The following is a 23108-nucleotide window of genomic DNA, read 5'->3' on the forward strand; positions in this document are numbered from 1 at the left end:
CAATGGACTAGGTCACACCCCTGCTCCGGGCAGATGGGGTGGTGTGGACACGTGCAATGGGCATAATCTGAGATCCATGGAGGGGGCGCCCTTGGACCCCTAAGGGAGGAGGAAGGGGCCACATTCAGTTCAGGGGGCTCCTGTGCGCAGTTCAGAGCTGCAGACGCTCAGCCCTCAGACGTCCCGTCTAACCAGCCGCCCAGAGTGAGGGGTGAGGGGCAGGGGCGCGGGGCCCAGGGCACTCACCGCTTCCCCAGGTGCGCCGGGATCGCCCTTCTCCCCTTTAGGCCCTTGTCCTCCCTGTCGGTGGAGAAGAAGAGTACAGCAGACGTGCTCAGCCCACCCTCAGGTCAGGCCGCACGGCTCCTGCCTGCCCTCCCCCAAGCTCATCACTGCTCCCCGAGTTAGTGTCTGCACGGCCCTGGGCTGGGGGCACCACTCCCTCTCCATCAGCTGTCGCGCGCGGTATCTGCACAGCACACCTCGGAGAGCCTGGATTAAGTGAGGTTGCTCTTGCAAAGAGGTTTTCAACAGATGCAAGCTCATTCCTTCTAGAATCTCCATCTCCCACCAGCTCAGAAGAACGCACTCTGGCTCCAGTCACCAGACAACAATACCCTTATTTCTAGCACGGTCTCCTCCTAGAGGATTTCCCGTGGGGGGCTAGGGGATTTGCAGCATTCTTTTGTCTGGTCCACAAGTCACTGGAGATACAATCTGCAAAGATGAAAGGGCTTACGGGATGGATTCGGGTGACGCACAGGGAAGGAGTCTGCACACGCTTTTCTGCAAGCTGGGGGAAGGAACAGCGGGTGGCAGGACGTGGGCTCAGGAGCCAGGAGGGGTCAGGCCAGGACAGAGGAGAGACCCTGGGAACTCAAAGGCAAGAGGCTCAAGGCATTTCTACCCAGGGCCTGAGAGCCAGGAGGCAGAGTCTTCACTGCAGGGGTGCACACTGGGTGCCCCTCAATAGCTGCTGAATGCTGAATGCAGGAGCCTCATTCTCCCCCAAACGCCCGCTTGGTGACGTCAGCCTAGCCAAATCCCCTCTCTGGGCTCAGCAAATGCAGGGCACTGGCTGGGCGGCTGAGAATCCTTTGCAGGCTGAGAGGGTGGAGTCAGGCTGCCCTCCCGAGGTGGCTGCTTCGAAACCAGTTACAAAGCCTCACTTAAGTTCTTAACGGCAATGTCTCCAAGCCTGAGGGCTGCCTGTCCCTCCCTCCTCCAGCTAAGGAATGGGTTCCCTTCTCCTCTCTGACATCTCCAGACCTGCTCACCATCTAACAGCCCCTGCTCTGTTCTCCACAAACTGCTATCACCACGCTACCTCGAGGCCGCCCCAGCTGGGGTCCCTGACGTCCCCAGAAGGTTTCTCAATCCTGGAGTGGAAGGAAGAGGAGCTTTCCTTCCAGCCCTCCTCCCCCTTTTTATTCCCCTTCTTAATCATGCTGCAAACTTTGCCGCCCCTCCAGATTTCGCGGCCCCTCCCCGTGTGCAGGGACCGGAAGGCACACAGCTGAGAGCAAGGAGAAATCAAACAGAAGAACATCTTTCAAACCCATCAATACAACACGGTTACCATGGCAATGAGGCAGCCCCAGAGGGATTCATGCAACAATCCACAATGAATCTTTTTTTTTTTTTTTTTTCATGGACACAGGTTCCTTGCTTTGCATCTGAAAGTGACTTCCTGGTTTCTGCGCAGCTCAGACCCTGCAGGAAGGTGGCACCACCGGGACTCAAAGAGGAGGCTGGGTAGGCCTCTGGCTCGCTCTCCTTCCCTTCCCATGGGAGCACCTTGGAAATCATCTTTTATGGGGCAGTTCCTTTAAGCAGAGGCTGGATGTGCAGGTCTGCCTCAAGATTTGGGGACTCAGGGCGGGCGCGAGGGAGGGAGACCCAGAGGCCTCGGGTAGGTGGATGTGGTCCTGGATGAGGAAGGCGGTGGAGCTCGGCCAGGGCCTCACGGCTGACAACCAAGTCTCAGCTGCTAAGTCCGGGAAGACCCTTTGCGAGGCGCTTCCCTCCTCCGAGCCACGGGCCGTCCCTGGGTACAGGGGGACAGTCACAGCGATGCCTGCATTGCACCTGCCGCGTCCGAGGCTCTGCCGCCTTGTCCCTTTGAGCCCTTCCTTTGAGGGAGGAGGGGACCCAGCCGGAGGCCCCGCCTGCTCCTCCCCCGCATCTCCCGGCACTCCTGCAGCCCACACTGCCCTGCGACGGCCCGCCCGCCCTCGCTTCCTCCCCCTTCCTCCTCCAAAGCAGCTCAAAATCCTCCTCCTCCTTCCGCAGTGATTCCGGCACCGACTCAGCCTCTCTCTCTCTACTCTGTTCTTTTCCATCAGATACAGGGGCCTTTTGAGCTTCTTAAGTCATGGAAACAGGGAGGTGGATCCTGCACACAAGCCCCCCTGCTGCTGCGCCTGGTGCAGCGGGTCAAGTCCTAACGGCGGGAGAACCACGTCCCCGAGAGCACAGGAACCAGAGGAGGCTGTCTGCTGACCTCAGGGCAGGGAGAGACCCTGAACGCGCTTATTTCCGCGGGGGCTCTGCTCATGGCAAGAGGAGGGAGAGGTTCCTGGAGGCTGCAGCCATGGAGAGCATCCTTTTCGGTCGGGTGTCTTCATCTTCACAAGAAGCCACAAGCTGTCCCTCCACCAGCCACTCCTCCACGCAGGCGGGGTCCCCTCTGCCCTTCCAACTGCCCCTCTCAACCTGTCCCTTCGAGGCCCTCCAGGCCCGGGGCCCCTCACTGCAGACACCCACTGAACCGCCTGCTCTGCCCTTTGGTCTTCCGCCAGCCCACATGACTCTGTCCTGCTCGGAACCACCAGCCACTCCCTGTGTAGCGAGGAGGTAACTTTACCCAAAGAGAGGGCTGGCCTTCGCCCTTGGCTACTACTGGCAGGCAGCCTCCAGGCCCCTGGAACCTCCCGTCCGACCCTGGAGCTGCTTCCTCGCAGGGTCTGTCCCCACTGACTGCCCGGACGAGGTCGGGAAGCCCAGATGCCTGGCGGCGACTGGGACACAGGGGCTCCGAGTTAGGACACAGCCCGGGCCCAGCTCCCAGAGCCCTCGGGGACACCGCGAGCCAGGCTGGGGGACGCCGTGCGGCACCGAGGAGTCGCTGCTACTTACTGGCGTCCCTGGGCGCGGCGTGAACGGGGACGTCTGAAAAGGAAACCGCAGAAATGAGAAGGACGTGAATCGACGTTAACAACCTGCCTCTGACAGATTTACCGGTAAAAGAATACAGCCCCGAGGGCTCCTGTAAGGATGACTGGTTTCGACACTTCGGATCCCGTGCTCCTCTCAAGTCCCCGGGCGGGTACGAGGTCCGGAAAGCACGGTGGTTAGCTGTGGGAACGCTGGAGTCCCGCAGCCTGAGCTCAAAGCCTGTCACCTCCGCCTTAAACTGTGTGACCTCGGACACCTGCCAACGCCTCTGCTCCCAGCGGTGAAACGGGATGACACGTTCTCCTCTCAGGGAACGGCGGGGCCGAAACGGAAGAATCCACGCGAGGGATCAGAGCTGTGCCTGGGCCGCTGGATCCCTCCAGCAGAGTCCACTCCTCACCTCCAGCGGCTACTGGCAATGAGGCAGGGGACGAGCAAGCCAGGCTGCGGGACTCAGCTCTGGGCCCGGGGAGCCCAGCTGATGCAAACTCTCTGTCGCAGCAGCTGAGAACCCCATGCACTGGCCCCCGCACGGCCGTCCCTCTGCACTGCATGAGTGCTTCCCAGGCGGCCCGCCTCCTCCCATCTCAAAGCTTCCGCACCCGCCGCGCCCCCGGCCTGGAAGGCGCTTCCCTTCTCCTTTACCTGACTGACCAAGCCCACCCTTCAGAGCTCGTGTTTGAATGTCCTGTCTTCAAAGATCTCCCTCCCCCTCCACCACCCACATATAAACGAGGCCCCCTCGCTATGCACCCTGCTCTTTGCCCTGACAGCATTCGCTATGATTTGCAGGATCTGTGTGTCTGGGCCGCCATGTGACTAGAGTTTATCTCCCCGACGGGGCTGTTGAAACTCCACAGCAGCCAAACTCTGCCAACGTCTGGCCCACAGCAGGTGCTCCAATATACGAGAGTGGACGAAAGGACATCGTGGATTCTAGTCCAAAAATGCAATGAATTCAACGAGGAAGGAAAAAAAGGAGACTTCCTACACCGTGCCTTCCATGTCTCCAAATCGCAGTCTCGTCCCCAGAAGAAACCACTGTTTTTCAGCTGAGCATATTCTAGACCCATTTGTATCCATTTCCAGTTGCAATTATGAATGTATAGGAATGCGTAACTTTGCACGAGAGTTATACAAACAAGAACAGCAAGCATTATTTATGGTTGTTGATATGCATTAACTCATACATCCCTCACAGTACAAGAAGCAGTTTTATCTGTTTTTGCCCTGCTTTTATACGTAAGAAGATTGAAGGTCAGAGAAAGAAACTTCTTGATGAAGTTCACACAGCCAGCGAGCGCTGGACATCACGCAGGTGGGCTGCGGAGTCCGCGTCAGCCTTCACACACGCTGTAATTCATAAATTAGTCTTTCTACTTAACTTTTCTTGAATATTGGCATCTTTTTAAAGCCATATGCGTAGTGCATGTGTGTGTGTTTAATTTTTATGAAGTAGGATTCCACGATACACATATTCCGTGGTTTAGTGAGTTCTTTGCTTCTGGTCGTGTAGGTTACCTGTGATTTTTCATTATAAGCAACACCACAATGTAAATCCTCGTACGTGATGTTTTAAATACACACAATGCAAATAATTCTTCAGGCCAGATGCCTAGGAATGGAATCTCTAATCTAATGGTTAGACAGACACTTTATGAAATGTTAATACCAAGTAACCTCTCAAATAAGTGTTACCAGATGCCTTCCACCAAAAGGCAGTGCTCACTCCCTGCAAGCTTGCCTACATTAAATATTACCAGTCTTAAACAACAATTTTACACGGCCAGTTCTGACTCTAAATTTGATTCTGAAATACTCGCTGCGTCTCATTTTGAGGGCCATGTGTGTGGGGAGAAAACGGTGGCGGCATCGTATGGTGTAACGTGCAGAAGACCACGGAGGACCCATCTCAGTCACACTGCACATGGGATTTCTGGGTGTTCAGGCTCTCTCATCTCCTGCCCTCCATATGAGGCAGTCCCCCAAATGACCAATCCCTACGTGCCCCGCCACGGCCAGCATCTGGAGCCATGTTCGCCTCCCCCGAAATCATCCGATCAAAGCACAGAATATCAAAGCTGGGAGGAAACATTCACATGAAAAAAACTGCAAACTATATTCGCATATTTATATAGCCTTCGTTTTTTTTTTTTAAATTTAGTATTTACTATGTACCAGAAACTGTGCAATGTACCTTGTACTATTTGTTAATTTTCACTACAAATGTACAAGATAGCTAGGTATAACATTTTTTCTTAACAGATGAGAAGACCAAGTCTTTTTGACGTTAAATAACGTGTCTAAGACCGCGGTGCCGGTGAATAGCACAGCCAGGATTCAAACCCACTTTTTCTCTGGCTCCAAAGCCCGCACTGTTACTCACCACTCATCCCGGACTCACCACGCCCACCGCAGACATGCGGAGGCCAGAAGCCTGGGTCGTGGCTGTATATCTGTGCTGTAGTCTTACCCTGCACGAAGTGCTTCTTGCCTCTGGACCTCTGTTTCCCCACAGGCAAGAGGTGGGTACGGATGCTCAGTGCCTAGCCAGTATTCTAATAAACAGTAACTGTGCTTGCTGAGTAAAATAAATCAATAAGCACAATGTGGTTCCTAGTGAAGCTTATGCATTTTTGGATTACAGGACCAAGGGGTAGGTCTAGCTATTGACAAACTCCCTTAAAAAGATATTTATAACTAAGTGGTATGTGTGCAGAAGGAGAAAGGATTAGAAGCAGAGTAACTTACAGTTCCAGGTAATCCCGGGGGGCCTGCTGGACCCGTTTCACCCTAGATGAAGCAATGGAAAATAAATTACCATTAACCCTCTGCTAGCCCTGCCTGTCCTGGGATACCTTTCCCAAGACAACAGAATCACCCACCCCACATCTACCTTGATAGATAGATAGACAGACAGATAGATTCCAAATTCTTAAATACATCAGACACATCAGAACTTTATTTTGAGAAGTATCTATGCTGGTATGTGTAGCTGTAGATCGTTTATATCACTATATACTATTCCACGGTGCACATGGAAATAAAGTGATCCACGATCCATCTTTTTTTTTAAAGTATAAAATACTTCTTTTTTATTTAAACCTTTAACAGATAACCAATTGTTTAAAGCAATAACAATGTACTATAGGTGTTAAAACACAGGTAGAAGTAAAATGTATGACAACAATGGCACAAAAGCTAAAAGGGAGAAATGAAGATATACTATTATATGGTTCGTATCTTTATATATGAAGTGGTATAACAGCACTTAAAGATTTAATTGTGGTAAGTTAAAGATGTCTACTATAAACTTTAAAGCAATTGCTAAAATAAAACAAAGGAGAAACAGAACTAATACACCAATGAAGGTAATAAAATGGACACGATCCATCTTCCTGTTGATGACATTTACGTGATGTCCCCCCTGCTGCAGCCATAACCGCGCCGCAGCAAACCTCTCCACACTGTGCACTGGAGCCCAAGGGCCGGCCTGAGCGCCCTTAGAAACTCCCCTGGGCCCCGCCCCACCCTCTTCTCAGGGGCCTAACGGGTGACAAGTACATTCCCGTAAACAGCACACGGGCTTGGGAGCTGAATCACCTGAGCCTGAAACCTAACTCTACCATCTTATATGTATCATTTTACTTCTGTCGGCTCGTCTTCCTCTGTGCAAATTAATGACAATAGTACCTCCAGCTCACAGCGTCACCTGGGGGCTGAGTGAGATCGTCAGTGAGGGCCCACTGAGGAGGAAATTGTTATTACATTTGCCCCGAGGAAAAGAGGTCGCTGGCTACTCCACCAGGAGGGGTGGTCCCCAAAGACCGTCATTCCACGTGAGCCACGATGGTGTCAGGACATGGATGTCAAGGCCCAGGTGTGCTCTGAGCGGCCCAGGGTCAGGCCTGTTGCGGGCCTGGGTCCACTCATGGTTATTAGCGGACAAATGAATGAATAAAGCCGGCTTGGAGAGAGGCAAGGCTGCTCTTAGTAACAACAAGAATATGATAATAAAACGTAGTTACACTGTCTTCTATGATCATTTCTATGGTTATGTAGGATTTAACTGCAGGTACTTTTCTACAGGCATCAACGCCTCTAATCTCCGTCGAAATGCCTGTAACAGAGAAGCTTCCGTACTCCCATCCCACGGAAGCAAATCACACTCATTCACCTGCCCAGAGTCACACAGCCAGCAAATGGCTCAGGCTAGTTTTACACTCAGAATCCGAGCCCTGAACTACTCACTGTGCAGCATTTCCCCGACTAAAGTTCCAGAAGCTTCAGAGAGAACCCTTTCTCAGCGCTATCTGCATTATCCGAGTTTACCCGATTCTCTTCTTGACACTGTCGGCCTCGTGCCCCGAAACCAACCTCATCCAAACCAATTTACCCGCCATTAAAAAGTCCAAATGACCGAAGCGGAGCGCGTCCCAGTGGGATGTACGAACAGACATAAACAAGAAGAGGGTTGGAGAGCGTCTCTAACCCCGAGAGCCTCAAGGCCACCTTTCTGGAAAAGCCTCCCCCACCCCCAGGGCTGCGGGGCAAAGGAAGGGCCAGTGGGGCCAGCGGGGCCAGCGGGGCAGAGCCCAGGCAGCTCTGACTTCGAGGAAGATGCTTGGCTGGAAAAGGGTCTTTGAGTTTTGTAGTTCGTGTGACCGGCCTCGGTTCCCATCCCAGCTTCTCCACACTTGGACTCTCTGAGCGCTAGCGGACACACAGGCATTATCACCCGACTTTCCAAGATGCCCAGGGGTCAAAATTCTCACGGTGGCTGGTGGGGAGAAAGAGGACCAGAGAACTGAGGTAGGGTTGCTCCAGGCACAGTCAGAGGGGGCAGTGTTGCCTCAATGTCTTATTTTAGATTTTTTTTTTTTTTGACCAGAATTGTCTATTATTACATATTTCTCTAGGGGAAAAGAAAAGCAGGCCAGATTCTTCGGAAGCTTGAATGTGATTCTGCTGTGGCCCTGGCAATTCTGCCAAAGCAATAAAACGGGCTTAATGGTCTCGCTGAGTCCTCTGCATCCTGGAAATGAGTTTCTCAAATAAAAACTGCATTTCTGAAACATCCGGGAGAGCAGCAGGCCTGAATGGCTTACCCACTAAAGCTCTTTCCATTGCAGGATCTCTATTTATAGATCGCAGGTCTGTCCAGAACAAAGCCCTCAGCCTTCAGCCTGAGAGAGGGGGATGGGAGTTGAGAAAGGTCGAGGGCAGGACCCTGGAGGGGACGTGCCAACTTGGGAGAACGAGGTGACAGCGCCGTGCCGGAGAGGGGCACCAGGGCCCCTGGGGGTGTGGCCGTTCCTCAGGCTCCCCTCGGGCCAGGCTGGTGTGACGTGTGGACCTCGTCAGAGCCAGGACGCCGGGCCCAGACTGAGGTCAGATCTCGACTCCACCGCCCTCCATTCACGCAGCCCTGGGAAAGCGGCTTGGCCTTTCCTTGCCTCAGTTTCCTCCTTTATAAACTGGGGGTGTTGCTGATAACATGACCCCTCTCCGGTCGTCACGAGTGTCACCTAAGTCACTACACGTGCGGCGCTTCCCACGATCCCGGCGCACAGCGGGCCCCGACCCCCGCGGGCGGGCTCCTGAAGGCTGACTGTATTCATTATTCTCCACCATTTCACAGAACGGACTCGAGCATCCACCGATTTCGGCATCCGTGAGGGCTCCTGGAACCACGTGCCTGCGGATTCGGCTTGGGTCAGCATCACACAAGGGAGAAAGCAAGGGAGGCCAGCAAGGCAGGCCCAAGGAGGTCAGATAAGATGCTCAGAACCACACATCGCGTAAAACCAGGACCGTAAGCCAGGCCACCACTTGGACTCCAAGGAGCTGCCCTCTCCACTGAACTGCAGGCAATGCACAGAAACTACAGAAGGGAGGTTCTGTGACTCAGGGACCGGACGGCCAGGACAACAGCAGAAGCTCCTACCTTGGCACCTTGGTCACCTTTCGGTCCCGGGAGTCCCCGTTCTCCTTGCTCTCCCTACAGGGAAAGATACAATTAGGAAACATTAGCACTCACCTGAGTGTAAATGGCCGCCTCTTCCAGGTGACAGACAGCAAGGGGACCTTGGGCAAAGTATTGTTTTTTTTCTTCCCAACCTGCCCTGCCGTGGTGAAGACCAAGTTCAAGGGACAGCCTGTCAGTTGCACCGAATTCTGCCCCTGACAGATAACAGCCCCAACCGGCCCCGTAAATGTCATCGGAAGCTGCCCCACCCTTGTCAAGAGATCCCACAGCCACCCGCCTGTTGGTCCAGCCCACGGACCAGAGCAGCCTGACGCCCTTCCTTTTCTCTTCCATAAACACGGAGGAAACACGCTCTAATCCCAGCCTGAAGCACCCGCCACCCACCAGGGTCGAAGACTGCAAAGGGGGCTTCTCTCCGCGGGCGCAGGCGCGCGGCCCTGCTGGGAAGACAGCACCGCCACTCACCTGTTCTCCTTTCGCGCCCCTCGCGCCTGGGAGCCCTGCCTCTCCCTGTGGAAAGAACACGGCGTCCCTGTTCAGTGGGCTCTCAGCAAGGGGGCTCTCCCGTGGTCCAGGGTAAGGGGGCTGTGCTCTCTACGGCCTGCCGTCCGGCCCCCCAGACACCCCTGGCCTAGTGGCGGTAACGTGGGAAGCAGATTCTGGAGTATCTACTCCGGGGCGGCCCCACGTGCTTCTCACTTTGCTACTCCCCCTGCCGGGGACGCTTGTCTCGCCTCCCTTGCTGTCTAACTCCTCATTCCTCTGGATCAGCCACCATGTCGCCTCCCGGCCCCCTCTCCTGACATTCCCCAAGTCTGAGCGACAGGACTCCTAAGCCCGCCCCTCACCTGCACGGCACCACTCGCTGCACCTGTTCACCTGCCCTTGGCCAGTGGTGGTGACCCCAGCACCCACCACAGCGACAGATGCGCAGGCCATGCCGACCGCCGGGGGGTAAGTAAATGAGTGCACGACGGCAAGGTCGTGAGCTCCAGGGACACGACTGACGCGCGGCGTGGCGTATACTAACAGAGGCGCGCGCTGAACGGACGAGGGAATAACAGACCTTCTCTCCAGGTCGGCCAGCCAGGCCCTGCTCCCCGGCTCCACCCTGGAGATAAAGTAACAGACACCCCGTCACTTTCCACCCGCATTACAGAGACGGCTGCCATCCCGGCTGGTCCCACACCCCCGGAGCCCCCGGAGCCCCCCTCCCTCAGCCACGACCCTTGATTCCCACAGCAGCACAAGCGTCACAGGCTTTGAAGACCCGAGTGGTCCGCACCTCTGGAGAGACGGCATCCACACTCCCTCACGTTGTCTTTTGCTTCCCTCAAAAGCAGCGGCTTCTGCAGTTGCCCTGACAGCATTTAAACAGGTTGAAGCCACTCATCCTGAATCTAAACACGTACAGTTCAGAACAACGAGGAGCCGAAATCTGTGAGTCCCAGAGCCACCCCAGCTCTGAGTTCTGTGCCCCTCAGGGAAGCCCAGACCCCAGGCCGGGTCCAGGGACGGAGAAGCCATTGATGAACTTGTCCGAGCTGACGGGCCGTCCCGAGGCTGTTGTGCAGACAGAGGTAAACAGAGGCGCCCGTGGAGGAGCCCACGGGCAGCTGAGAGGTCCGTTTCCTTCTCGCATGGTGCGTTACAGTGAAGGCCAGTCTCGGGTGAACCGCTGTTAAACACGCAAGCTTATATTGAAAGCAAAGCCCCAGCAGGGACACACCGGTTCCAGTAGCTTGGATGAAGTTTCGTTCCTGACGAGCATTTTGTGGGCACGTTAAAGTAGGAGGGTGCAGGACCAGAGGGGCCTGTTCTCTGACTCCACGGCACCACGCTGCTGTGCCTACCAGGGCCCCTGTAAGCCACTGGTGCAAAGAGGAGGTTGTTCGGTGGGTGGGAGGAGGGACTGCAATTTCTAACCAGCCATGTGTCTTCAGAAACACTAACTTCTTTTTTTTTTTTTTTTTTTTTGCGGTCCGTGGGCCTCTCACTGCCGTGGCCTCTCCCATTGCGGAGCACAGGCTCCGGACGCGCAGGCCCGGCGGCCACGGCTCACGGGACCAGCCGCTCTGTGGCACGTGGGATCTTCCCGGACCAGGGCACGGACCCACGTCCCCTGCATCGGCAGGCGGACCCTCAACCACTGCACCACCAGGGAAGCCGAAGAAACACTAACTTCTTGAATGACAGTTTCTTCCTAACATTATTGTGGTACTTAGCGAAAACTTTATGTAGGTTTCCATAAGGAAATGTGGTTTTCCGGTAAATGGACACATGAACGAATGAATGAATGAATGAATGGGTATGTACACACATAAAGATTCTCCCTGCAGCTATGCCAGATTCCACTGGTAGTGAAGGCTGTACCACATATCGAAGAGGAAAAAAAGAAAAAGAAGCTAAAAGCCCTGTTTAGCATTAAGCACACATTCTATCCTGTAGCTCTGGTGCCACCAGGGCAACTGGTGTCTGGAGTCAGTGCAAATAGAAATTCTAGACGCCCTCCAGTTTTCCCATCAATTCCCAGTGTTTACAAGCACAATTAGTGAGAACTGCTCTAACCAGAATGGTGCAGATACTTGCTATAGAAATTGTCACTTTAAATCTGCTAGGACAGTCACACCTTTGCAGTGGGAAAGGCGCTGGGGGCTGAGTTTGGGTAGAAAGCATTTTGAAGGCCATCTGAAGTGCTTCCTGAATCCTAAGCCAAAGCACAGCCCATGCAGAACGGGGCAGCATCCGGAATTCTTTTTTTTTTTTTTTTTTTGCGGTACGCGGGCCTCTCACTGCTGTGGCCTCTCCCGTTGCGGAGCACAGGCTCCGGACGCGCAGGCTCAGCGGCCACGGCTCACGGGCCCAGCCGCTCCGCGGCATGTGGGATCTTCCCGGACCGGGGCACGAACCCGTGTCCCCTGCATCGGCAGGCGGACTCTCAACCACTGCGCCACCAGGGAAACCCCGGAATTCTTGACACGAGCCAAAGAGGAGAAGCATCTGCTCGCCCCACAAACAGTCCATTCTCTGGGCAGACTCAAGACTCGCCGTCCAGGACGTAGCCATAATCTTCTTTGAAGATTTATCTTTAGCTGGCATGTTGTCAAGATAAAGTAACTAGGAATCCTGCCAGGTCTCCTTTGAAGCTACAAAGTATGTTCTAAAAGCATCATAACAGCAGAAATTCACAATTTTGAGCTTTCTAGAAACATTTTTTTAAAGTATCACACTAGAAATCGTACAAAAATGATACGTGAGCTGTAGTAACAGACCTCTCTGACCTTTCAGCCATTAGGGGTGAACATGGAGAAGGAAAGATGAAAGAAACCCCCGAGGGCAGCTCAGTTTCACCCCAATACTTCTGACTGGTCACCTTCATCCACAGAATCGTGCACAGGGAACTCGATGGGAACAGATTCTTCTGAAGACTATTGAACGGAACATGGAAATTCACACGGTGTAAGCCCAGAAGGGTGTGGCAACTCAGAGATTTGAGGAAATACAGCTCCAAGGTACAGGTGACTCCATAAAACATACAGAGTCCAAAAAGGAGAGTAACAGGGAGTGATGCAAATGCTGCAGGTTATTTCTGTGAAATGCCTGAATCTCAGCCAATCACTCAGACCCTGGAAGGTGGCCTCGGTGCTTCTAAGACCACGTGATTCACCCCTAGCCGGCACCTCAGGGCAGGGTATGCATGCTTTATCCATGCTGTGACAAAACACAGCAAGTCACACATCATTACATTTCAATCACTGGGGATCATTATACGTGGGGTTTTTTTTTGTTGTTGTTTTTTGTTTTTTGTTTTTTGTTTTTTGTGGGCCTCTCACTGTTGTGGCCTCTCCCTTTGAGGAGCACAGGCTCCGGACACGCAGGCTCAGCGGCCATGGCTCACGGGCCCAGCCGCTCGGCGGCATGTGGGACCTTCCCGGACCAGGGCACGAACCCGTGTCTCCTGCATCAGCAGGCGGATTCTCAACCACTGCGCCACCAGGGAAGCCCTATACGTGGTTTTTTAAAATACGAATGTTGAGTCTTAAAACAGGAAGGGTCGCTGTGCTCGCAGGTGGCAGTGGCGGCTCGCTGCGTGCCGACGGGGCACTCTTTGCACGCTGAGTCCCACCGGCGGGCGCCCTTGAGACAGCTGCGGTGCATTGTAACCTGCGGTTTCCATCTGGTCTGAAGAATGCTCGCTCCTTGGAAAAGCGAGAGAGGCAGCAGGGAACCCAGGGCCCGGGATTTGCCGACCGGCCCTTCACTGGCCAGCGAGGTGAGTCCAGGCCACAGCCGTGCCCTCGCTGGGCGGTTTGTGACCCACCCTCCATCCAGTGAGCCCTCGCCGAGACCCCGTCAGGTGCCTGCCTGTGGGCCGAGGGTGGGAGCTGGTGGCCGAGAGCGGGTCACTGCCTTAACGAGCGCTTAACCCAGTGGACTCAGAGGCCCTGTGACGGGAGGGAGAGGGCTCCCCATGCGCTCTGCTGTGTGGACACACGCCTCTCTGGAAGCAAGGCGCTGTGCACACGCACACACCGTGTACACACCCACACCACACACGCACACCCCCCATATACATACAGATACGCACACACGTACATACGTTCACCACACACACACACACACACACGCATACACATGCATGCAGAGTCCAGCCCTCTCTCTTCTGTACCCACTGCACTGAGCCCAGGCCACATCTGAGATGCTGAACTCTACAGATGAGCCCAGCCGAGCTTCCTGCTTCTGTAGGGGTCAGGGGTCAGGGAGCATCGGAGGGAGGGAAAAGCTTAAGGGACAGGAGAGAGAGAGAGGAGGGGCTACTGACCCCCTCGCCTCTTCCCTCCCAGGACGAGCTAGACAGCGATGCTGGCCTTCTTCCCAAGGCTCCCGCTCTCTCAGGGGCTCTCTCCTCCAGCTACACGGCTCCCGGGTTCCAGGCACGCACTGCCCCCTTGCTCCTCTGCCCCGGGGGGGCATCCGCTGTTGCCTGTCCAGGGTGTGTCACCACGGACCCCCCGACCCCGCCCTCGGCCTTTCAAACAGCCCCTCTGCAATGACCCCGGCTATTCCCTGCCACACCCCAGCTCATACAGATGCTGGGCTCTGTCAGCTGAGGTTCACGCACAGCCCCAAACACACCATTTAGAATAACAGACGCGATGGGGAAGGAGTCCCTACCCGCGGGCCAGGCTGTCCGGGCAAACCGTCCGCCCCTCTGTCTCCCAGGTCTCCCTGTAAGGAACACAAACAGGAGTAAACAGGAGGTGCTGGGCTTGGAGGAAACAGCCTCAGGACTAGGTCCAGGCTGGAAGGGAGAAAACTGCTGGGGGTTAAGCGTTACTGAACCTCTTCAATTCTGTGTGACCACGGCGACTAGAAACAGCAGCTCAAACCACCTCCTAGATGCCATAGTCAACGGCTCTGCTTTTGATTTATAAAGACATAAGTGAATGGAAATGAAGAAGGATGCAGAGTAGGTAAGATATTGCCTAAGTTCTTTTGAGAGCACAAAATACGTGGTTAACCCTTATCTTTTGTCTTGAAAGATGAGAGAGGAGGATGGAGAATATTTACATGAAATGCCCATAAAATTAAGTTGAATCCATACTTATTCTATACCTTGTCATGAAAAAGTTAAGCTTCTAAGTCTGCTTATGGAAAAGGATGATGAATCTTCCTATAATATCCAAAAGTTGCCTTTCGAGGTCTGTTGACATTCACCCTTGAGCTTAATGTCTGTTATGAAAAGGTGAAGTTCACTTGTTAAAATTTTGGCTGTGTGGTTTTTTAATTGTCCATCTGAAGTGGGTAAACTGTGAACTTGCTTCCCAATTTTATGATAGTTAATCTCTGACTCTTAATGATCTTACTGTAATGAGCCCCACCAGAGTATTTTTTAAACTGAGGTCTCTTATTATGTAAGAGTACCTGAAAGGCTTTTCTCCTTGCAAATAAAATACATACATATTTCTAACAGAATAATTTTAAAGTCCTAGGCCTCCAAATCCTTCCCCAGTTACCTAAGTAGGAATAAGGGGCGCGCCCATATCTGACCTTGGAAATCCAAACATTTCCGAGCCCGGCAAGACTCGGAATCCAAACGTGACCCAAGGCCCAGGCAACAAACAATCAAAAATCTCTTTGGCGTCTGTGTTTTGGGTCCAAACTCACACCAACCTTTGGTCCTGGCAGGCCCGGGGGTCCGTTCAGCCCATCCTTCCCGGGAGGTCCCTGGGCCAAGAGGGAGAAAGACAGACCCACGTGAGAGGCACGGTTAGGGCAGCGCTGCACTGCGTTCCTGCCGGCCAGGAGCAGCTCCTGCAGCCAGAAGCTGGCCAGCACGGCGGGCAAGACACGCAGGACGGTCCTGTGCTCCAGCTCTCCGGTGGCGCTCTCGCTGCGGTAAAGTGTCTGTGGGGGGAGCTGTGTGGACCACGTGCTCAGGAACGTCTGTGGGTGACAGTTAACCACGCGTTCCAGCTTTGGACCCGTTTGCCTGAGAGTGGACGTCATGGCCCTGAATTTATATCGAGAACCCTAGGCCCGGTACCTGGAGCTCAACAGGGCCGAGCACGCTGGCATCCAGCAATCACGTCCCTTCGTCTACAGCCACCAATGGATCTGTGGTCCAGGGACAAGGGGACAGGCACGGTGCGCTGCACAGTCGGATTTCCCTGTCACCCCTTCTCCAGCGTCCTGACCCCCCGTCAGCTCTGTGGGTCGCACGGGCTTTCTGTATCCACAGCCCTCCCCTCCTCTGCTGGCCCCATCAGAGAACCAGCAGTAAGGAAATGTTTTCCGGACGAGCAGAGGCCTCCTGAGGGCTGTCACCAGGCCTGTGACGGCCCGTCACGGTCACATGGTATCGGAAGCTGAAGGCCACCCCTACTGTCCTGCCCTGAAGAGCTACAGGCCAAAACGGCAGGAGACACCCAGCTTCAATCTGCACCTGCTTCCTTGTGTGGAGACATAAGGTTTTGTTTTGTTTTGTTTTGTTTTTTGCGGTACGCGGGCCTCTCACTGTTGTGGCCTCTCCCGTTGCGGAGCACAGGCTCCGGACGCGCAGGCGCAGCGGCCATGGCTCACGGGCTTAGTTGCTCCGCGGCATGTGGGATCTTCCCGGACCAGGGCACGAACCCGTGTCTCCTGCATCGGCAGGCGGATTCTCAACCACTGCGCCACCAGGGAAGCCCGAGACATAAGGTTTGATGAGCTCTACCCCCAGGACTTAAAAGGAATGAGAAGGCCCAGATCCCTAGGATCTTTTTGGTTGGGAAAGAAGAAACACAATCAGGATAGTGACGGAAAGAGCTCTGCCGCATCCTGGACCATGTCTCACGTCTCCCCCTCCATCACTTCTGCAACCCTCCGTCAGTGGCCCTACAGACGAGAAGCCACGCTTTAAACAGCAAAGGACTTTCGGATGCCCCTTTGAGTTACAAGAGCACAGGCGGTGGCCTAGGGAGAGGGTGCTCCAGACTGCATTCCAGCTGGGGCCATGCGGGAGCGGCCCCAGGAGACGGAGTACACACGTGACAGACACCACGGAAGGAAGAAGGCAGGCTGGCTACCAGGGCCTTGGTCCCCGCCGACGGGGAGGAAAGGGCACGGAGCATCACCCGCTGGAAAGCGGCCCGGGTGGCAGCTGAAAGGGCCCGGCCGCTCCCGTCACAGAGGACGGGAGAGACGGGACAGTGCAGGGAGGGGTGCTCTGGTCACTCACCGCCTGCCCGGGGTGCCCAGGTTTTCCTGGGAAGCCGATCTCTCCCGGCAAACCCTGAAAAGGGAACCAGAGGGGAACCTTCAGTCTGACCTCTTCCGAGCATCAGCTCCCTTCTCCCAGCACCTCTCCTGGCAGGAGCCCAGGTCTCCAGCTCTGACAAGGGCACCCAGGGGTGGATACCGCTCGGGGGCACCTGGCTGTCCTTGGTGTGGGCCACGGGGAGACGTGGAACCGTCACACCTCCAAGGCTGGCCGGCGCAGGGCTCATCTGGTCTGCAGTCGGGGCCACTGGCACCTTCACTCCCGCCGGCGGGGTGGGTGGAAACGCCTCCCTCTGTCCCACCCAGCGGCCCCATCCCTCCCCTCGGCCTACAGGGAGCTTTCCCAGAGGGCTCCTGAAATGCAGGAGGGGAGACAAACCACACGCTCCTGCAAGACCTCAAAAGGACGAGCCCAGCCCAGTGGGCCTCTCCCCCTGCATCTCTAGGAGCAGCCAGCGATGCGCTGTGTGAGCTCAGATGCTATTTCCAGTCAGTCGAAGGGGCTCCAGGGCCGGCTGCTGGGGGGCCCCTCCTTGCTCAGGCCTTTGCCCTGCTCTCGGACAAAGAGGGAACACGTGGCTCTACACCACGATGTCCCTGGCTCCCGGGGCCACGAACCCTCCATCGAAGTGCCCTGGGGAGAGAAAATCAAAACCAATCTCACCGGGGGGCCTCCGGGTCCAGGGGGGCCTGGGACGCCAGGTGGTCCTGCGGGGCCCTGCAGAGAAAGAGCATAGCCTGGGTTACAAACGTGCATGGAGTAGCCTCCTGGTGACACTGTCCTCTGAGAGGGGAGACCGACGGGGACCAGTGAAGGGGGGCGCTGCTGCTTTACTTGAAATACTGTATTTTTTCAACAAAAAGGAACAAGAGCAAAAAGAAAAGGTCTGAAGTAAAATTTGCAAAATGGTAACGTGTACTATCTGGGCGGTGGGATAGCATAACTGTCTGTTATATTATCTATTCCAATGTATATTTAAGATATTTGAGCATTTAAAATAAATACATACGCGCGTGAACACACATACACACAATGGGTTAACCCATTAACAAAAATCTTCTAGAACAGTGGTTCCCAAGCATTATTCAGCATCGAATCACCTGGGGTGAATCAAGAGACCTGTTCAAACCCTCTCTCTCTCCACTACACACGTTCTAGGAGATGCACCTCTGGCCTTTGTTTGTCCAGGTGTCTCTCCAAATATGCCCTTCCTCCCCTGTCCCACTGCTCGGATGGATGTCTCCACCTTTCTGAAATTTTCTGCAATTCCCCAGGCAGAATTAATCGCTCCCTCCCCCAAGCCGAAGGCCCTTGTAACAGTTCTCATCTGACCCCCGGGCCCCCGAAGGCAGAGGCCCCCTCTTGCTCCCCCCCCACATCTCATCTCGCACAGCAACAAGCCCAGGGCTTGGAATAGAGCAGGTGCTCAGTAAGTGTTTGAAGAAGTCAGCTGCATTGAACACAGCTGAGGAGAGCGCTGTGCATTCCGAGAGAACAATACATCGCCACTGGAGGACGGTAAATACTAAAAAATGGCCAAGGTTGCTGCTTCCGCGGACAGTTCCCTTTTCCCCCTCTGGGGGCGCTGGTGAGTCAACAAAGGGTAGAGAAAGCCGACGTTTACAGAAGAGAACTTTTTGGTGGCACCCGGACCTAGCTTTCTACGTAGCTCACTCCGTGCTGGAGGGCCTTTGGGGATAACGTCTACTTTTATTAGGAGACAACTGCTTGGAGCTGGAGCAAGTGAATGGCCAGGCAGACGTGGACAGTGGCCTGGGTGGGTACAGATGCAGGGTCCCCCTAATGGATGAGGACGGAGGTGGGGGAGGGCACCAAAGAAGGCTGGTGACCTCCCCCCTATCGTGGCTCAGTCCTGCTCCACCCGCATCCCCTCCAGCTCAGCTCCGCACACCTCCCGGCAAAGCAGGAGCCCTGCAGGTGGCACTCCCAGGACCCACCCCTCCACAGGGCATGTTCCAGTTGACCTTTTTACATCACCCTGACCTCTGAGGCTCTCACAGCAACCTCAACCCCACGGAACTCAGCCAAGGCCCCTTCTCACCTCATGCAGCTCTCTCTCTCTGACAGCAAATGGGATACACTTAGCTTTCGTCCCTCCTTACGTTCCCCGTGATGCTGGCGGCCCCTGGAATGCGCTGGCCTCTTTCAAAGTGATCGTTCCAGGAAGCTGGTCTCCTGACCTGCTCATTACTCTGACCTTAGATTTTTTTAAAAAGCTGCTTGAAAGCCAAAGACTCTGCACTATTATGCCTCTTTCATAGGTGAGGATATTAGGGTTTCAGGAAAGAAACCTGGCTAAGGGAAAGTCAAGACTGAAAGGCCAGTCTCCATGCGGCCAGGGACTCTCCGAGGAGCCAGAGGCAAGTCCCCCTCCCCTCGTCACTGCGCGGACCAGGAGGAAACCAGGGTTCCAAGGACTTGCGTTCGGGGGCACGTGCTGTGTGCGTGGTTTGAGGGAGACGCTCCTGAGCTCCCACCTTTATGTCAACCAGGGGACCTTTGCACTTGTCCAGTTCATACGTGTGGCTTTTATTTTTAAAAAGCAGCTGTAAAAATTGGACAAACTGGCTGCTAAACTTTCTCCCAAGCTTTAGGGATAAAGTACGAAGAGTGGGAAATGACTTCAAAAAACAGCAACGGGGAGCGTCCAGCATTTTCCCACCGGATTTTAAGGCCCAGGAGGGCAGAGACCGCGTCTGGTTCCTTCGCGGGGAACAGGAACGACGTTCGATCACCGTTTACCGAGGGAAGAGTATCAGCAGCGGAGGTAGCAACGCGGAGGAGGGAGATGGCGGGGGGCGGGGCGCTGCCACAAGCCAGGATGCAGGATGTGGCCTGTCAGGCCCCGGCGGCGCTAGAAGCTGGTGAGGGGCTGGGATGGCAGGGAGAACAAGCGTGGAAGCAAGCGAAGGGGGGCTGGGAGTCCTAGGGGTGAAGTCACCGCGACTGTAACCGAGGGGCCGTCCCAGCTGGGGCTGGTCACGGCAGGCCCCGCAGAAGGGGCCGCGTTTAAGCTGCGAACGGAGTGGCCAGGAAGTCCGGGGGAGGGAGAAGAGTGGGTTCAGGGGCCTGAGACCGGACAGACCTCCGTGCGTCGGCAAGACCGGCAGGTCGGTGTGAAGGAGTGGAGGGGACGGGGACGGGGACGGGGACGGGGCCCCGGGGAAGGTGGTGGGGTGCCGCGGTGGGAGGGGCAGCTGGGAGGCAGGTGCGTCGCTTCAGGGCTGGGGGCCAGGACGGCCGGGACCTGGGCTTTAGAGTCGGGACAGCGAGAGCCGGTCTGACTTGGTTGTATCGGGAAGGAGAAGTGGACACGACTTCACAGCAGCTCGGGTGTGTGCGGCGAAGGGACGAGGACGAGCCTGAAGGACTGGACAGGTGACGGGGCCCTTGGCCGAGGCGGGGACACTGCCGGGGGAGCGCACCTGGACGGGGTGGGCACCGGCCGTCCCGCTGAAGAAGGCTGAGCGTTCGATGCGCGTGTCTGAGGCACTGGGTGGAGCTGCCCGGGGGCTGGAGCTCGGGGCAGGGCTGCTGCAGAATTAAACGCAGACCCCGGAGAGAATGACAAAAAAGAGAAAGGTGGCCTCGTATGGCTGGATTAACGAAGGTGTGCGTGGCGCCAGCTCAGCTCGTGGGAGGTTTTCACCCTCTTCTCTTTTTATCATCGATAAAAATACCTAAATAACCCACTCATCTCATTATGAAAGAGAGTGACAAATGAGCCAAGAGATCTAAATGTTAACAACAAAATAACTGCTTTAATTATTACTAATAAAAAAACTAAGTAGTGACTCTATCAATTAACCAATAAGTCTAATTATTATTAATAGAACGTTGGATCCTTCTTAATACGGTGGTGACTAAATAGCTACTTAATGTCCTCGGTGATTACAGCGATCATGTATAAATAACCAATTAACCCAATTATCGTGATTAATAATGGAACGGCAAATAACTATGCCTAATAACCCCCGAGTTCCAATTGGAGTAGATTTTATATAACTGGATGGAATTTGAAGATGAATGAAAATTACTTGCATAAATCAGCACGGCAATCACACTCCCTGCGTGACTCGGTAATGTCTGCTTTCTTCGCAAGTTGTTCCTAATTGTGGGTGCTCCTCTCAGTAGGTAACTCCAGGGGCGCGATGACTGCCCCCCTCAGGAGGGTTCCTGTGTAGAGGCGAACCCACTCGGCCTCCTGGGCTTGGCCCCTTCCCTGGCTGCGTTCCCACCAACTCCAGAGGCTTTGCTGCCATCCTGACTGAAGCACTGTCTTTGCATGAACAGTTGCCCAGAGCAGACACAGATTTCCACTTTTCCTACAAGGCTGCCAGGATACAGGGGCCACCACGGAGAATGTGTATACTGAGTCTAAAACATTCCAGCAGGTGAAAATTTTCATCTTGAAGAAGAGGCACCAAAAGCGTCTTCTAGAACGCCAGCCGCCCCGGGGCTTGGGTCACTCTGAGGCTGCGGCGCTGGCTCTTCCCGTTAGAAGCAGAGCTAATTAAACTCTGAGCTCAATTTCTTTAGACTGTAAATGGGCTAAGCATTGCTTTCTCACCGCTGGTTATTACAGGTGGTCATATACACGATTATATACGAACACCAAGGAGAGCGTCTGACGAGCGCAGAAACTAAACACGTGTGCCCTCTGCCCTCTTCTCACCCGAGCAGGAAACCGTATGACTTAGTTTCTGCTGCAACAGAGCCAACCTTGATTTTCGGCGTCAGCGTAGGGACCCTCCCATGGGCCCGAGAGAGGCTGACGACCTCTCCCCCAGACCCAGAGCTCTGAATACCCCTCTCCCAGGACTCAGCTCAGAGGATTGTCAGACTCTGTGTGCATCTCTTTCTGCCCCCATTACACCTGGCTCCTCTGGGCATGGACAGTGGCTGCTAGGTTTCCCATCGCCAGAGCTGCATCTGCACACGGTGGTATTTAGTAAATACCTGCCGAATGAGTGAACCAATGAACAAATGCACGGATGGCAAGCAGGAGAAAACCGTGGCCAGGCCCAGGGAAGGTGAGTGTTCAGGTATGTCAGCCAGGGTGAATCGCAGACGTGGGCAGTGATCCACCAGGGGGACACTGCTCTCAGTGTGGGTGCGGTGGGCCTGAGTGCAGGTTTGCGTCCATTGGGTGGTGAGCCAACGTGGGGTGATACACTCCACGTTGGTTCTGAACCACTGAGAGCCCCGAATATATGGGGCGCCCTATTTCTGGCAAATCCCCTGCTGTGGGAAAGCTGATAGTGTTTTTATCCCCAGCACCAGCTCAATGCCTGGCATTCAGCAAAGATTTGCTGAAGGACAGTGGTTTCAAAATTAAAAATGAAAGAAAGAATGTATTTTGCAAAGCAGTCAACAAAAAGTTATAGGGAAAAAATCCGTACCTTAAAGCGAGTTGATGGAGCTGGGTTTGTGGTGAATTTTTGAAACACACACGCTTTGCTCACTGGAAAGCAAGGTCACAAAACAAATGCAAAAACACTCTGTCTTTCACTAAGAACATCAAAATGCCACAGTGAATGTGGAATCTTCAGAAGACTGTGAATAACGGCTGATTTTACAGTCCCTTATCCCGGGCTGTGGCCTGACCCAAACGCGAGCGACTGAGATGACGCCTGAGATGTGCGTGCGGGGTGCCCGTCACACACCTCCTGTGTCAGCGCGGGAAGAGCGGGTTTGGGAGTGCGGTCAGCAGTGTCCTCTGGGGGGTGCCTCCCCGACAACGGCAAAGGGCAGTGTGCTCAACACCACGGGACTCGGGCATGGAGGTGGAGACGGCCCGGAACAGGCGGGCGCCCGAGCCGACCATTTACCGCAGCGCGGGGCGGGGGGGCCCGTGGACGAGCCCTTAGTGGTCCCACCTGCCTGCCTGCCTGCAGCCACCACACCCAGGAGAACAGGACAGCACCCCGCCCGGCGCTCTCTGTGCCTCCGGGACTCCCCCCCCACCCGGGTCACATCCCCTCATCTTCTCTTCGAATCGCCCTCCCCTTTTACTTTCCTTGGTATTTGGGACCATTGATGAGGCTGAAGTTCAGAAGGTAAAGTGACTTGTCCAAGATGCCGCAGCCAGAAAGGGGCCGAGGGCTGGGGCTCTAACCTCCTAACCTCCCCGCCTCAACTGGGCTCCCCCCCCAGCAC

At 54.8% G+C, this 23108-nt stretch overlaps 1 protein-coding gene across 2 annotated transcripts in view; it reads right to left on the minus strand.

Moving 5' to 3' along the window:
- The window catches only part of COL22A1 (collagen type XXII alpha 1 chain), a 247900-nt gene that overhangs the window by 89900 nt on the left and 134892 nt on the right, over positions 1 to 23108 (minus strand). For both annotated transcript variants that reach the window (XR_010837384.1, XM_067017097.1), the window contains exons 24-33: positions 17592 to 17645; positions 16887 to 16940; positions 15341 to 15394; positions 14342 to 14395; positions 10233 to 10277; positions 9632 to 9676; positions 9125 to 9178; positions 5929 to 5970; positions 3139 to 3171; positions 247 to 300 (exon numbers count right to left, since the gene is read on the minus strand). Coding sequence is in view for 1 of the 2 variants with exons in the window: in XM_067017097.1 (XP_066873198.1) it covers positions 247 to 300; positions 3139 to 3171; positions 5929 to 5970; positions 9125 to 9178; positions 9632 to 9676; positions 10233 to 10277; positions 14342 to 14395; positions 15341 to 15394; positions 16887 to 16940; positions 17592 to 17645 (489 nt within the window). In the remaining variant the exon portion in view is untranslated. The remainder of the gene's footprint in view (positions 1 to 246; positions 301 to 3138; positions 3172 to 5928; positions 5971 to 9124; positions 9179 to 9631; positions 9677 to 10232; positions 10278 to 14341; positions 14396 to 15340; positions 15395 to 16886; positions 16941 to 17591; positions 17646 to 23108) is intronic.

Source organism: Kogia breviceps, chromosome 17 (assembly GCF_026419965.1).
Source record: "Kogia breviceps isolate mKogBre1 chromosome 17, mKogBre1 haplotype 1, whole genome shotgun sequence".
Taxonomy (NCBI): Eukaryota; Metazoa; Chordata; class Mammalia; order Artiodactyla; family Physeteridae; genus Kogia; species Kogia breviceps.